Consider the following 16,990-nt stretch of genomic DNA (forward strand, 5'->3'; position numbering starts at 1 on the left):
CTGACCAACTCACTTATAAAATCTGGACAAGGGAGCAAGGTGCTGACAAAATCTCCTTCCCTTAATTTACCGTAGAATTAATCAAAGGTATTAAATGGCAACTCTTTGGATGAGGATTCCATGGATATTGCCTAAGAGGACCATTCAGTTTCCTGTTCCCTGCTGGGGGATACTCTGAGGATGCCTCAGCTCAGTCCATGTGTGCTGGCTCAAGGTGGTGTGAATTCCACTGAGCTCCACTTACCTCAATGGGCAATGACAGTCTGGCTGAAGAATCACTGGAGGTGCTCATCAGCAAAGTTGATGCAGAGCTGCTCTAAGTTGTTCACCCCCAGATCCTGCAAAGATAAAAATTCATCCCTTCAAGGCCCAGGAGGCTGTGGCTCCCTGTAACAGCTGCACAGGCTGAGCTGAGTTGCTGGTTCTGGCCAGTGTGGATGGACCCCAACAGTTCAAACCATCTTCTGTCTGGTTTGCAAGCTCAGCCTGGCTTACTGACTAGGCTGAGCAGCCAGAGGTGAGACAAGCTGTGAAGGAGCATAAAGAAGGAAAGATCTACTCTTGGATGCACAGCCCCACCTCTGTATTCCATTGTTTTCAGCATTCATTGGCACACAGGTTTTTAACGGGAGCCCTAAGTAAAATACTGCAAGGCCTTGGTGAGCACTTGCCCTCACTGCCCAGACCATAGCAAAAGAAGAAGAAAAACAACCTCAAAGCCATGGATGTCCACAATGCCCACAGCACAGTCAGACTCCCAGGGAACCAACCACTCGTTGATCCTCAGCAGCAGCCACTCAAAGAGCAGGTAGCACAGAGCCTTGGCAATGGAGTCCCTGAGTGGCAGGGGGGACAAGAACCAGTTACTGCAAAGACAGCACCTCTGGGTGCATCTCACCCACCCAGACAACAGCAGAAGTCACCTGGCATCAATGGCTCCTTTGACAGACAGAGGGGTGAAGATCTGATCATAAGATGTAACCTGGATACAGAGAGAGACAGAATTTACTCTTATTATCTCTCAAAACCACCTTTTTTAAAATTTTTTTAATCCACAAGGAAGTCAACCAAGATAATAAATGGATATTTTTTTCTATTTGGCTGAGAATTTACCCAGATATCAAAAGGAAAACTAAACCCAGAATTTTACTACCAGAGGTGAGAGTCACCTGGCCAAAGTGACAAACCTGAAGCCACTCATATCAGAAAAGAGCCCTCCTAGATGTGAGCTCTGCCATCTTTACAGAGCTGCCCTGAGGGGCTCAGCCCACCCCAACCATTTTATTCCTGCTTTTACCTCCCACATTTTGAGCCTTCTAAGTTTAGTACAGTGGGGCAGGACATTGCATGCTTCAGGAGGAATGAGACATCACCAGAAAGGGACTCACAGTGACATGGTGTGTGACAGCACTCTGCAGGAGCTCTGCTGAGACACACAACAGACTGGCCACAATCTGAATCTCAGCCTCACTGGCAATGGCTTTGTGTTCAAAGGATTCTTTCTAAATAACAAAGTTTTCTTTATTATATATGTTATAGATACATAATATTGGCTTTTCACAAATATTAAATTGGATTTTATATGTGTAGCTATGATTCTTTCTAAATAACAAAGTTTTCTTTATTATATATGTTATAGATACATAATATTGGCTTTTCACAAATATTAAAATGGATTTTATATGTGTAGCGCTAAAGTAACTTTGTTATAAAGATATAGTTTTTTATTTCTGTTGTTAATTAAGCTTGGTGAAATAGCTGCTTGTGCTAAAATGCCCGCTTGGATGGGATAACATCCAATGAACACAGGATGAGTGCACCTGTTCAGATCTGCCAACCATCAGCACTCACCTTCTGAAGGCAGTGTGGGCCAGGGCCAAAACTGAAGATGATGGTAAAAGTGGACTAAAACCACAACCAAGGATTACACATGCTCTAAAATGGCAAACCCAAGGAGGGGCCATGTAGGAATACATAAACTAGTTTGGGAAAAAGTTTGGTATGCATAAGGGTCTGTGAATATGCAACAGGCTGATGTAAGGGAAAAGGTATTTAAGGGGTATCTCTGAAGATAAGTGAGCTCTTGGCTGAATACCAAGATGCACCCAGCCTCAAGGACCTTTGCTCTGTGGTCCTTGTCTCTTATTGTCCTTTATTAAACTTTTTGAATCTTCACAGGAGAGTGAACGTGTTTTTCACATATATTACGGCACATATATTACTATCTATATTACTCTATTTATAGATAAGAACAATGGATGGGATACAAGGTCCCTTTTGTATAAATATTCTCAACCTCAGCTGCGCAGAGCTGGTCACAGCCTGGGCAGAACACCAGGCTCATTTTGGCTCCTTAAAGAGACGCTCGGAATTCCAGCAGGCAGTGCACCTGTTCAGATCTGCCAACCATCAGCACTCACCTTCTGAAGGCAGTGTGGGCCAGGGCCAAAACTGAAGATGATGGTAAAAGTGGACTAAAACCACAACCAAGGATTACACATGCTCTAAAATGGCAAACCCAAGGAGGGGCCATGTAGGAACATGTAAACTAGTTTGGGAAAAAGTTTGGTATGCATAAGGGTCTGTGAATATGCAACAGGCTGATGTAAGGGAAAAGGTATTTAAGGGGTATCTCTGAAGATAAGTGTGCTCTTGGCTGAGTACCAAGATGCACCCAGCCTCAAGGACCTTTGCTCTGTGGTCCTTGTCTCTTATTGTCCTTTATTAAACTTTTTGAATCTTCACAGGAGAGTGAACGTGTTTTTCACATATATTACTGCACATCTATTACTATCTATATTACTGTATATTATAGATAAGAACAATGGATGGGATACAAGGTCCCTTTTGTATAAATATTCTCAACCTCAGCTGCGCAGAGCTGGTCACAGCCTGGGCAGAACACCAGGCTCATTTTGGCTCCTTAAAGAGACGCTCGGAATTCCAGCAGGCAGCTGGCCACTCCGGCCACTGGACACCAACACCAGTCCTTTTCCCTGGGAAACAAAACTCACCAGTGTTGAGATCTTATTGCAAAGGTTTTCTACCTTCTTTGGGACTTCTCAGGAGTAGCTCCTCGCAGCACTGACTCTTTCTTCTTCTCAGCACAGCCCACAAACTCCATCTAACTTCTCAAGCATCCAACCGACTCTTACATTAGCCATCCTCATTGGATCTAGCTGTGGCCTATTAAGGGCTGGCCTGTTCTGAATTCTTGATAATTCCCACAGATGTAACTCCTTAGGGGTGAGGCTACCTTCATCACTATCGCTATTTTCCTACGTTCCAACCATCCACACCTGAACACGAACGCCGGCCCTTTTCCCTGGCAAACAAAACTCACCAGGGCAGGCTCCTGATGTCAGTCTGCAGGAGGCACTTGGCACTGTCAAACCAGCCACAGCTGCTGATGGTGGCACCTTGGGTCTGGGAGGCAAGGGTGAGGTCCAGGCAGCCCTTGGGCTTCTTCTTGCCAAGATCCAAGATAAGATTTTGTCAGTTTCTGCGAACTCTTCTGTGCATAATCTGGTATTTTTCCCTTTCCTTCTCTGCAGCAGGCTGGGTTATTCCTGTTAATTATCACCTTGAAGACTCTGCTTTACAATGCTTTGCCAGCCAGGTAACATTAATCACCCATTAAGGGCTGGGCCCTTAATTGCCCTCCATCCTAGAGCCATTAATGGTGCTTGTCCATTCCTCGCCTGAAGGCGAGGTGATAGCAATCACTATCGAGGATTCCTCCTGACCGCAGCTGCTGTAAAGAATTCGAATTTGCCACCTGGGAAAGCTGACTCTCGCTGAAATAGGAAAGATTTATTGCTATTGTTGTGACCTGCTTGATTATGAAAACAATCTTTAAAAAACTCAAACAAAACAAAACGCACACCGACCAGAAAAAAAAAAAGGAAAAAAAAAGTGTGTTCCAAGATTGTGACTTGATGTAAGTCTGACAAACAAATACAATTTAAATAATTGCAATCAGCAGTGTATTTCAGTGGTTTAAAATCTGCACTCATTGACAATAAAGGAAGTGTTTTGCAGAAGATAGAAAGAAATCCTCTCTGCTTTTTGCAGTCCCACAGTAAATTGCAAATGCAAGGAAAGGCAATGAGAAAAGGGGTTTTACACCACACGATGGAGCCATAAGTTTACACAACTCCTCGTTAGAGTCTCTCAGGGCAGAAGGGGCCTGAAAAGTGAGAAAATTATCACCAGAGATAAAGATGTTGATTCTTAAATCAGGTATGAGAAGGAGCAGAGCTGACTTTAGCAGAGTCCTGAGAATCCTTTGCAGTGGAGAAAAGTGCTTTGGTGCCTCTCTAACCACACAGAAGGGATGCCTGGTCCATTTCTCAGTGCCAGCTGCTGCAGAGCACCCTCGGCTCACTCACCTGGTTCAGGTAACAGCAGCACTCTGCCTCCTGCAAGCATCTCCTCTTTCTGCTCCGCGGGCAGCCCTGCCAGCAGCTCGTAAAACACGGGGTAGTTTCTCTCACCATGGGAGAGTCTCTTTCCACATCTCTTTTTAAAACTCCATTTCTTCCTGTTTGTGGTGGCTTTTCCCTTCTTGTCACTGCTATCCTCACTCTCCTGCCCTGATGTCATTTCCCACTGCTTGCAGGCTTTTCCTTTTTTCCTCTCCAACCTGGACTCTCTGTGTTTTCTCCCCAGACCAGATTCACTTTTATAATTTCTCCTGCAGGCTCTTTTTCTCCGGAATAACTTCTTGTGGTCGTTCTCTTTGCATTCCTGAGGCCTCCCCAGCCTCTGGATTTTTAAGGGCTCTTCTCCAAGGCTGTCACCTTGCCCAGGAAGTGACTCTTTGCCCTTCCCTTGGCCTCTGCTCTTACCTTCCCTCCTCTTCCCACAGCACATCTTTGAGTCTCCTGAAGAATGTTTTTCACAATTGAACATCTTCTCTTTCCCAGCCTTTTTCTGCTGAGTCTTGGATTGGGAAGGAGGCATTTCCTCAGTGTTCAGGAATATGTGAGGGCTCACCTTGACTCACCTGTGAAAGGAAATATTGTGCATTTTGCTGTGAAATAAGCTACAAAGGGAAGGCAGATGCTCCTGAGCACTAATTTGCCTTGTTTCTGTGGAGCCAAATAAATGTTTGCAGAGCCTTGCATGTGCCAAACTGACTGCCCTGTTCCAGGTTCATCTCTGGCTCAGTTTGTCACAAATCACCCTGATTTTCTTCTTTTATTAGAATCATACCATCATAGAATATGATGACCTGGAAGGGACCCACCAGGATCATCCCAGTCTGACTCCTGGGCCTGCACAGGACACCACAAGAATCCCATCATTAGGCCACGTGTCCCTGATTTTCTACAGCTGACAAAGCTTTGGACACACTGTAGCTTAAGATAGAATGATTCTTTTATTTCAGTTTCTGCTTTTCCACTATCCTTCTTTGTGCTGAAGAAGAGTGTATGTGAAATAAACATCAGAAGCAAACACTGCTCCAGTGTGTCATCACATCTCCACTCGACTGCCCCTGAGTGCTCTGGCATTCCCTGGCAGGGTGGGAAATGGTCAGTATCCCAGCTCTTCACCTCTTTATCTTTCCTCTAATCATACACATGGAATAAAAGATGTAAAAGTGCCCAAAGGATTGGTCCTGATCTTTCAGGCAGATGCAAAATATCACTTCTACCCTTTCCAGCTCTCCAGACTCTTTATTTTATGAGTCAGCCCTTTGCTGCTTCAGGCATCCCACTGGGGCCCCTGGGAGTGAATGAAGTGCTGCTGGCAGAGCCTGGCTTTGGGTCCCCAGCACCAAACACTGCAAGGAAAAGCTCCAAACCACAAAAGAGTAAGAGCACAACTGGAAGGAAAGGATGGATCAGAGAAAGGAAAACTTGGAGGTGAGTGGATGAGGAGAATGAGACTAAGGGAAAAATCTTACAGCAAGGAAACCCATCAGTCTGCAACATCTTCCCAAAGAAAACAGATAAAAAGGCTCTTGTTGGGGCTGTTTGGGACTAACTTGGAAATTGTTTTACCCAGTGATGGGCAGGGAACAAACCAGCACAGGACAGGGAAATTCCATTATATATTTTGTCCCCTCATCTCTTTCTCTGTAAAGTTTTCTCTCCATTTTCTCCTTTTTCTTTCTCTTTGTTCTTCAGCCAATTCTGTGGATTCTCCACAGTCAGAAGAGAAACTCCCAGCCATCACAAATTTACAAATTCTGCCAGTGGGTAACAGAGGATGGAGCAGTCAAGATTTTGTTACTGATTTCTCCCAACTTCACCAAGCATTAACTTATTTAAAGGCTGAAATCCAGCATCTGGAAACCTCCAGTCACTTGTTAGACTATTATGGGATGCTGGCAATATATTTACCTGTCTGACACTGACCCTGCACCCCAGTGGCTGTGGGTGCAATGTCTGTACACAAGCTACAAGCCCAAAAGGGTTTTGGCCGAGGCTTCCTGGAACTTCCATCCACAGACATCTCCCTGCCCCAGGGAAGGGGATGGGGGAAAACACAGTCAAGATTGTAATTCAGCAAGCTTTAAAAGCTTTAAACCTTTACAGCTGCTATAAAGTCTGACAAGGAATGAGAATTTTTAGCACTTAGTACCTCAGCAAAGATGGAAATCCAGCCACTCTCCATAATATCTTATGACCTGGCTGCAGACTGAAAATTGTCCAAGCGTGTTTACAAGTTAGTAAAGTAAATTTTGAAAAAAAGGCCATTAAAAAGTACATTCCAGTACTCTGGGAGCAACTCTGTAAGAAACGACTCAGTGAATCAAAAAGTTTGTCTCACCTCAGTCACTCCAAGGAGGGCAGCAAAACCACATTTGAGATTTCCACAGCTAGGGAAGGATGATGCTCTAAGAAAAGCACATTTGGTGTGTGTAAAGCACAGGGGTTTATTGCAAATGTTGGTTCCTTTTCTGTACCACCTATTTTGTGCTCTTCTGCACCACAGAACAATCTGCAATGGGGAAAAACAGCATCTCCCTTTCCTCCAGCTGCAACTCTGATACTAAACCAAAAAGCTGCTGCCCTGACAGCAGTTACATACCCAACAATGTGTCCTTAGGGTTCCCTCTAAACTTGCTTTTTTTGTTCTGGTCTAGAGCTGACCCTGTTCAAACTCTCCTGGACACTCTGCCCAGTGCAGAGTTCATCTCTGAACACCAGTCCTCTTCCCTCCCTCTCTCTGAACAGGACTGTCATACACAGGTGTCTGGTCACCTCATTTCAGCCCCCCCTCCCCACTTAATACCCCAATACTCCTGGCCTAGATCTCTAAATCCTGCAACAAGACTTTTGTTACCGAGATTAATGGCAGCTGAATTAGACCCTAAATCCTCAGCACAGAATAGTTGTTAATATTCTGTCCTCCTGGGGGCTTAAAGTTGATTCAGCTTCTCTACAGTGCCAAATGCAGGAGAAAATAATAAATAAAGGTCTGCTTTTATGTGCTGTCACTGGTTAGTCATGTGTCTAAAGCCTTCCATAAAACAAAAATGCTGAAATTCTTGGATGAGGTGGAAGGTCAGGAACACTGCCCAAATTTGTAGGGAGCTTAGACACAGGAGTTTGGCTTGACTCACTGTAAAGACAGGACCCCAGAGTGAATCTGGGTTAGAAAGTGAAAAACCAGAGTTGACAATTCTTCAGAGACAGGGCTTTAGAGCAGATTGGTTTGTAGCACCACTGTTATTACTGGGAATGGGAAGCTGAATCACTGCTTATATAAACAGCTCCTTTGACATCAGACCTGCTCTGATTAACTGCCCTGGACCATCTGCCTGCTGGACACTCTGCAGCAGGTGAAAGATGCTGCTCATCAGTTTTTCAGCTCCCCTCACCACACCAACTTCACCTAAATCACTACAGGAAAAAGAACAATTTGATGGCATTCTCCCTTTTTAGAAGAAATGAGAGAAATCAGAGAAAGGAGATCCTCAGTGCTGTCAAGAATCACAGCATGAACCTACAGATAAAAAGGAGAGCAGAAGGCTCACGCTGCTATTTTAAGACCAATAGGGAATTGTCTGTCTTCCCTGGATTCTCCCAACTCATACAGAGGAAAGTACAATCATTAATATTAAAGAGACCTGCCTGGAACTTAATTCTTAAGTTTCTATTTTCATTCACTGTACAAATTGCTCCAACCCCTTCTTTTATCACTCTGCTCAGTAATTTTTTGTAACATACCTACACGGATTCCAGCTAGCTGCCCCTTACCTGGATCACAAGTCACATCCATGCAATGGCAGCATATTCCCTCTCCCATGCCTTGTTTCCATGCAGCCCAGTGTCTGTTCCAGAGTTCTTGCAAGGCTGCCCAGCTGTGCAGTCTAACAGGGATTCTGACTGGGCTGTGCCCCAGGAGCAGATAATTACACGTGTATGGAAGGAGAGTGGCATCAATAACTCAAGCTTTCTCATGGTATCTTTTGAACTTTTCAACCAGTAATATCAGCAGCTGGCTTGCAGAGTTTGGGATAAAAGAAGAGGTGGGATTTCACCTAGGTCAGGGTCAGATGTGGTATGATTAGGAGCACCCCCCAAAAAAGACTGAAAGGGTCAATTCCAAAACCAAAACGCATCCACTACAATGCAAGAGGCTGCCAGACAAGGCACAGCAAAAACTACCTAAAATAAAAAGCTTAGGCCAGTGAAAAGAATGAAATCATAGGCCCCTTTCTTTTGCAGCCCTGGAGTTTTATTCCAGGGAGCCAAGCACGGATAGCTCAGCCTCTGCTCTCTCCTCGCCAATACCAAGCTCTCTGCTGAAACAGGAAAGCAGTTTCCAGCTCAGCACTGAAAAAGACAGCAAAACTGGCACAATTTTTGCCCTCATTATGCCTAAATCTCAGTCCAAATCAAGCAGAACGACTAAATCTCCTTTCAACTCGAATTTCCAGATAAAGTTGTTCTCCTCTTGCAGACAGGCTGAGGTTACTCACAGCCAGAGTTTGTGTCCATGAAACTCTGTTTAACTCAGTTTTGCCCTGTCTCAGCTGTTCTCAGGAAATCAGGTAAGAGAGCAGGCACAAATGCTCAGAGTGAGCCTGGCCCTGCTCTCCCCAGGCTGCAAAGGGACAGCACAGGGACACCAGGATTTAACAGCTCTGAGGGCGTCACTGGCTCTGTAAGGTTTCCTGCCCCCTCCCAAAAAGCCTTTCCAGAGGAGCTGGAGATTAAACCAAATGAACTCAGGTCTGGCCAGCCACCAGAACAAGTGACCCAAACATGAAACGTGATAAGATTTTAGATGTTTTGCAGCATTAGTTTGGGTGGGACCTGTTTGTCCACCTCCTTCCAAGAGCCCCTGGCTGTTCTGTGACTTGAGGACTCCTCAATTAAGAAGCAAAGATAAAACCCGGGGGTTGAGCTGAAGAACTCAAGAATTTTACCTGAGCTTTCTGTCCCTGGATGCTCCACTTCTCTTAGTTCACAAGAATGAGACTGTAATGAGCAACAGTATAGTTAATTATTTCATCACTTTCTTTTATTAACTGTCCACAAATCACTCTCTATCCCCCTCTGCAGAAAAGAGAACTCTCTCCTGTAAAGGCCAGAATGACTGATGGCATGTGAAGCATCAATTCCTTAATGAGTCTTGGAGAAAAGCCCCGGGGCTCTTAGCTCTAAGCTTCTAATGTGTGTGGCAGAGAGGAGAAGCTGCTCTGAAAAATTCAACTCTTGAGGAGGAAATGGCTCTAACAAACTCCATCAGCATCAGCCGGAGCCTCTTCAAGGCTCTGCACAGCCCAGGCAGCACCGGAGCTGCTGCTTTGATTTCTGTGCTTTGTCAGAAGCCTCAGACGTTTGGGTTTCACCCTGGGAGGGCTGAGATGAAGCCACTGATCACATTCACTTCAGACTCCTGTCTGCTCTGAGCTACCTGAGATGAGAAAGGCTGAACTGGTGCTGTGCAGATATTCCCTCCCCAGCCCAGTCTCCAGCCTGGCTGTCCCAGCACCTCTAACCTGAATTCTGTGCACAGAGTGAACACATTTGTTTGCCTTTTAAAGTGCTCCTGGCAAGATGCTGGCAGTTGGTTCATATCTTGTTAAGGGAGAGGCAGATAAGCACCAGGAAAGATGAAACCCTTCCAGATTTCAGCTCCAGATCCCCAGGTAGACTGGATAGTGGAGTTTCCTAAAGATTTCTTCATTTATGCAAAATACCAGGTCTTTTCAGGCAGAATTCAGCCACCATGATTTTGAAAACTTATTAGTGAGTGATAAAACATCAGAATCCCTTTTCACTGCAAATTCTTAAGTCAATTACATAAAAGAAAAGCTTTTGATGCTATTGCATAAAAGAGACACGAAAAGTAACTCAATTTTTAAAAATTACTAAATCACACAAATAAAAATCACAGCTAGGAACTAGCTGTGATTGATCAGAGAAAAATTTATGCAAAGAACACTTTGCATAAATTCCCAACCACCTCGTTTGCTTGGTAATAGCTCAGGTAAAGAGATTGGTCAAAGCTTTCTCAAGAACAAGTTTTTAAGACAAACCCCCTAAACATATAAATAGGGTCTCCTCTTGGCTTGACTCCACAGCAAGTAGAATCGACAACCCAGTCAGGACACTGAAGCCTGGAAGAATTGTTTAAAAATATATATTTTTAATGTATCTCCCCTCCTTCCCACCACCCCCGTTGCATTAATATAAAATATCTCCACTCTTGCTTGCATATCACATGCTGCCTCATATTGACAGAAAATATTCTCCTTTGGGCCTGTACCCCAGGTTACTGAGGGAGAATTCCTGACCTCTGGCTGTTTCAAACTGGGCTCTGCTGCTTTCTTCCAGCTATTTTAGGACAAGCCAAAAGGTCTCCAAGGGCCTCTTCCCCAGCCATAACCCGAGGAAGCCAAATAAAATATTCATTGCAAGTAGAAACCAAAACAATTAAGTCACACAGGTTTGAAAACAGCCCCCTTAAATATTTCAGGAGCACTTTGTTGCCCAATTTTCTGCCGTTCAGCAGGGCTGGATGATCCTGTTACACTGCAAGGCAGTGTCCTGTGGCCCCATCCCCGGGGTCAGGGACAGCCCCAGGGATGGACCCGAGCTGGGTGAGCTGAAGGACTCTGTGCTAAGACAGGGCTCAGACTTCTCCCTTCTAATCCCCTGAGTGACCTCTGTGGTTGTGTCTAAGAGGAGCAAACCGAGGAGGCAAGGCCAGGCAAGGCCACACCAAATCCAGTCCTGGTTTGGTAGCACCAGTGAGCTCCTGGAGAGCAGCAGCAGCAGAAACAAGCCCAAGGCTCATCCCACTGCTCCTTCACTGCTGCTGTGCCCTGGGCTGCTCTGGGACTCAGGATGTGATTTTTGTTTCACTGGGCACACTGAGGACCCTGGGTGGCCTCAAATGAGCTGTCCTTGCTCTCCTTCCCTGTTTCTGCATAGCTGGGAGCCATGGGTTTGAGAGAGAATTCCTCCAAGTCAGTGAAATCCTCTGGATTTAAACCAGGTTTCAACCCAATTATACATGAAAGCAAGAGGCTTTTTAATTGTGGGGGGTGGGCTACAGCCCCAGGGCTGTTCTCCTGTGGGAAATGAGTGCTCTGCAGAGAGCCCTCAAAGCACAAATCAAAGGCTCAAAGCGGAATTGTGCAGACTGAAATGATTACACCCAGGTAGCTGAAAATCCCCAGCAGATTCCAATAAACTTGCAGAGATAAAGGTAGAAGGAATCATGCAGCTAAGGGTGAGGTCTCATGTTACAGCCAAACTGACTTTGTGGGGCCACTCCTTCCTTCCAGTGTCTTCTGTATTCCCCAGCTGTTTCCTTTGCACCAGTGCTGGTGGTCACCTCGGTGCAATTTGATCTTACAGGTAAAGTGAGCTTCCTCATGCTGAGCTTCCTCCTAAATGAGAGAGGCCTGCTTGCCTGGAACTGCTCTTGCTGGTTATGCCCTTATTCAGGATCATAAGGCATTAGTTAGTTAAAAATTAAATTTAAAAGCACACATGTGCACCAAGAGAAGAAAGGGAGCAGGAACAAGCAACACAGGAGGGCAGAACAGACCTTAGGCACAAATGTGAAACTCTTCTGGAGCTCCTGAACTCTGGGTGGGGAAAGAGGAGGAGGGTACAGGAAGGCCACTATACCTGGAAGAAAGTTTGGTTTGGAAACTTGGACAGAAGTATAAAGCATATTATCCTATAGTGGAATAACAAACTTTCATGAGATATTGGGCCACTCACATTTTTTATGCCCTGTGATATTGTCACAGTTTTGAGGCACAGGCACTGCTGTGATGCTGTTACTGAAGATCTGAAACAAACTGGGAGTTGTTTGCTGAGCCAGGCATTTGAAGACACTCAAAGACTCTTCTCAAGGTGATTGTTTCCAAAACATGACATTTATTTTATAGGATGACAAACATTTTCTCTCATTTAATATTAACTACCCTGTATCTTATGCTCTGTTCCACTGCAGATATTTAACTCCCTTAATCTTCCATAGATAAATCCTTCTCTATTTTATGAGAGGTCTCACCTCTCCCTGTGCACAGGAGAGACCCTCACATAAATCTCTCTCTCCAGATATCACTGTGACAAGGAAATGGTTTACAGAATTTGAGTCACTTCCATGCAGGACACATTCCAATGGAAAGCTCTCAAAGCTCTAAATCTCTCTCTCCAGATATCACTGTGACAAGGAAATGGTTTACAGAATGAGTTACTTCCATGCATGACACATTCCAAAGGAAAGCTCTTTCTGTGCACAAGCAGATCCAGAACGAGTACAGCAGTGAGCAAGTTCACCTGCAGAATCAAGCCTGGTCAGTCTTCTGAACAAGAAGTGATCACAGCTACTTTCTGTTCCTTCTCCTCAAAGGAAATCTAGACAGCAGTGAGCAAGTTCACCTGCAGAATCAAGCCTGGTCAGTCTTCTGAAGAAGAAGTGACCACAGTTCCTTCTCCTCAAAGAAAATCTACCAGGTTAATGGTACCTGCATCCCATGTTATTAATTAATGAGGCACGTGGAGTTCTGATACATTAATTCATACCTGTGAATTGAGTTACTGAGAAATGGGCACTTTTCTTGTGCACTAAAAATTACTAGTTGAACATCTTACCCTCAAACAGGATTTTTTAGTGGTTTAAACAAACCTCTAAGGAATAGTTCAATGGGCAGAGAACTGTCAGGAGGAATCTGCCTGTGCAACATCAGTTAACAGAGATGAATTGGAGCAGGAGTGGTTTCTATCCAATTAAAGGTCTGAGGCTTTAAAAGGGCAAAACACTTCAGAGAGATGACATGATATTATTTCACTTTGAAATTCTCATGTATCACCACAGTTTCAAAACAGGGTGTTTTAAGGAGGACCCTGGATGCTGCACAACAGGAATCCCAGTGCCTGGACTGACACTGCTCTTAGCAAAGGGCTTTAGGATCCTTTAGGGCTGAGGTATTGCCACCTGCTCTGAAGCTTCAGTAAGTTAAATATAAAATTAAACCAATCTTTTTTAAAGATTAAATCCATAGTAAGTAACTATCACTTAATGCTTAAATTTTATTATTTCCATAAATGGTGCCTCATGGATCTACCTTGACAGAACTGAATTTCCTTGAGATGGATTTTTTTCACATCCACTGTTAATTTACATTTAAAACATCTTCCTGTAATGAAAGTACAAGCAAATATCACCAGCTCTGAACTGTGAGCAAACTGTCACAGCACTGACAAGATCACAGGTAATCAAACTGATTAAGGACTGTGATACCTACTTTGGTCACAGCCTGCATTTTATCTGCTCTTATCTATGTCAGAATAAAGTCAGGAGGATGGGTTTGTCTGCAGAACAATCACACCCTTGAAAAACACCTCTCCCAAATTCCACTCCTGTGGCTCACTTGCAGTTTAGAATAAAGTTCCCCCAGCTATAGCTGAAGCCACTTTTGTCTCAATGTACTGCCTAAGGAGTAACACCAAGCCTTTTCTTATCCTGCCATAGTCTCTGCTTCCTTGGACTCTTACCCCATCAGGGCTTGAGCTGCAATTTCTGACTTTTGGGGTGATGTTCAGCAGCTCAGAGATGTCCTTGTGGTTTTTCTTAGGGTTTTGTAGGAGCTCAGCCTGCTTTTCAAGGGCTCAGCACAGCAATCTGACACAGGCAAGTTCCCTTTAAGGAAGGAGAGTGTGAGCAGAATCCAAGCTTCATTTCTTGAAGACCCTGCCTTAAGCATAAGCAGAAGAGATTGGCTTTAAACAAATGAACAATATGCAGAGTCTGCAGGAATAAGCACACAATGCACAGACTCATCTGCCAGAGGAGCCAACAGGAGGAAGAGATCCTTGTCTTTTGAAGGGCAAGAGTCAGGGACAGGCTGGGCTCTGCCCTTGGAAATACAGGTCCTTCCAACCCTGGGTGACTGCCTGATGCTGTCAGCATGTGCTCAGGACCATCCATCTTAAAGAGGCTCCCTTGCCAGAAAGCTCTCTTAAAATATAACTTAGCTCTGCATACAAGAGCTGTGTCACAGAGAGCTGGAGAAATCAGTTTCTACTCATTTAGCGGGGGAAGAGGTGAGCAGAGGGAAGAGCCTCAAAGTACCTTTTAATCTGTTTTCCTCCCTACTGAAACAGGCCACAAGTGCAAGGAGCCTTTCAGCTCTCCTGTCTTGGTTGTGTTCCCAGCACACTCATCCCTCCATCCCCATGGATCAGCCAACACGCCTAAAAGGCACGATGGAAATGAGGAGTTTGGTCATACATCAGTTTCATTACAAGAAAATCACACTTGGGAAAGGCCAGTTCTACCTGGGCAACAGCAGGAACAAATTAGCACCAGGATGATCTCAAGGACCACCCTACTGCTGCAGCAGCCTTTTCACACGGGGATTTGCAGGTCCTCTGGGAAGCTGCATCTACCCCAGAAAGCTTCCCAGACACCCCCATCATCACCATGCTGGAGAAAGAGGTTGAGGAATAACCCAAGCACTTGGGGCTTGTGGCTGTAAGTGCAGGCATTGAGTTTCCTGTGTCCAAGGGCTTGTGGCAGATATCGAAGGAATTTTTCCACCTGGTTTACCCCAGGGAATCAGCTACAGCTGCAACACAACCTTGGGCTTTGCTTGAAAGAGATAACAAAGTTTAACATGGCTTAGCAAGGACTGGTGGGTTTTAGAAGCAATTTCACACTAAAGTCTGTCTCATCTTTCAGCCATAACCAATTCCTGCTCCTATTAAAGACATCCCAATCCATGAGGCCACATAGGCAGTGGTTTGGAGGCTGAATTCAGGACCGCAGTCTAGGCATGAAATCCTTTGAGCTGCCATAGACACAAACTATATTCTAAGAAACAGACCAATCAAACTGTAAAAAAAATTCATTCTCTCACTAACCAGACAGGCCTCAGGCTTCATTACCAAGATGAAAAGTACTTCTCCTTCCAACATTATGTTCTTCTAATAGAACTGTTAGACAAATTCTGCAAATATTCAACTCCTAAACATCTGAGGAAAGTGTGTATTCCTATTGAAAAGCAAAAGGCTCCAGGCCAAGCTTTTCTAGGAGTAGAGAATTTTGGCAGCAAACACACCACCCTACAAAAGAGCTCAAGTTACCAGAAAGCATTTGACCTAAAACTCAGGCCACTATAAAACAACATCCCATATTAGGGACCCAATGTGTACTCAGATGTGGAATATTTGTTCTTTAGTTGTGATCCAAGACTGTCCCCTCTGCAGAGCAGCAGGTCTGTGGGGGTTAGGGAACACTGTGCCAGCATTGCTGCAAGAATTTTTTTCAAGTCAGTGTTAACAGCAACTCTGGTCCTGCAGCCAAGGGCCACTTCCCAGTGCCAGAGCCCTGTGAGGCTGCACAAAGCAGGAGAAGGGGGAAGCACTGCCAAAGCCTGACTGGCAATAACCTTAATGAGGGCCAATGAGCCCTCGGAGTGCTTCCAAGCATTAAAGCATTAGCTCTTGGAGGGGGCCAGCAAACTTCTATCAGATCCCAGACAAGGAGTTCAAGTGAAAAGTCGAGGTAGGCACAAAATTTGAGGGTTTGGCAGCAGCTGAATCCTCTGATCAGAAGCAGGCCATTATTTTTTAGTGTCAGCTGAGGGGCAGGCTGAGAGTAACCACAAGGCTCAGAAGGCAGTTCCTGAAAGGGAGAGATGAAAAGGGATTTTTTTTTCCCCCCACTACATTCAAAAGCTGCTTACATTCATTCATTGAAGGCTCCACCTCTCATGATCATCTCATCCCATCACCGATTTTACTTGCTGCTCATTTTCTGACAGCACAAAAAATACACCCTAATTCTGTCACAAGCCTTTTCATCCCCTCCTGCTCAACTCAGAACACAACTGAAAGCACAATTCACGAGTTCCAGCCTTGCCCTCTTTTGTCCCTTTGCAATTTCTCCTGTATTTTAGGCACACGAGCTCTAAAAGGATTCTTAAGATCTCCGCCCACAAGTCAGGGATCTCATTGCAGTGAATCCTTCAGTTCCAAAGCTCTGCTAGAAAAAAAAAATCTGCCATAGCACATATCCTAAACTACTCAATCCCATTTGTAGTCTGGCTTGTGCTCTGAAGAAAATAAGAAGCCTAGACTTTTTTTCTTTTTTCTTTTTTTTTTTTTTTTTTTTGCTGTCGGTTTTGAATCTAAATGCACTTTAGGGTTTACCAAAAAAATTGCAGCATTTTTGTGATTTTGAATCTAAATGCACTTTAGGGTTTACCAAAAAAATGGTAGCATTTTTGTGACTCTCTCACTCTTCCAGTGGACCTACAGGAGTTGTCAAGTTGTGTGGGTGAAAATAGGGAGAAGATAATAAATTGCTTCTGCCCTTTCTGAGTAGGACTGTCACATCTCTTCCCCCAAGCCTGCCAACAAATAAATACTCAGAAAAGGCTTTAGAATCACTCCATCTGTGAGGAGCAGAAAGAAGCAGCTGGGTGCACCAGGATGATGCACATGCACAGGGTCACAGCAGCTCAGAAGCTGCTGATTAAACCATAATTTCCTGTAAA

The 16,990-nt window shown here is 44.6% G+C and overlaps 1 protein-coding gene across 1 annotated transcript in view; it reads right to left on the reverse strand.

Moving 5' to 3' along the window:
• The window catches only part of MYO15B (myosin XVB), a 31,759-nt gene extending 28,595 nt beyond the window's left edge, over positions 1 to 3,164 (reverse strand). Inside the window, exons 1-5 of the mRNA XM_041409373.1 lie at positions 3,156 to 3,164; positions 2,421 to 2,474; positions 1,852 to 1,905; positions 924 to 982; positions 713 to 836 (exon numbers count right to left, since the gene is read on the reverse strand). Of these exons, the coding sequence (XP_041265307.1) occupies positions 713 to 836; positions 924 to 982; positions 1,852 to 1,905; positions 2,421 to 2,474; positions 3,156 to 3,164 (300 nt within the window). The remainder of the gene's footprint in view (positions 1 to 712; positions 837 to 923; positions 983 to 1,851; positions 1,906 to 2,420; positions 2,475 to 3,155) is intronic.
• Between the last annotated feature and the right edge of the window lie 13,826 nt (positions 3,165 to 16,990).

The sequence above is a fragment of the Onychostruthus taczanowskii genome, unplaced genomic scaffold, assembly GCF_017590055.1.
Source record: "Onychostruthus taczanowskii isolate IOZ18803 unplaced genomic scaffold, ASM1759005v1 scaffold30, whole genome shotgun sequence".
NCBI lineage: Eukaryota > Metazoa > Chordata > Aves > Passeriformes > Passeridae > Onychostruthus > Onychostruthus taczanowskii.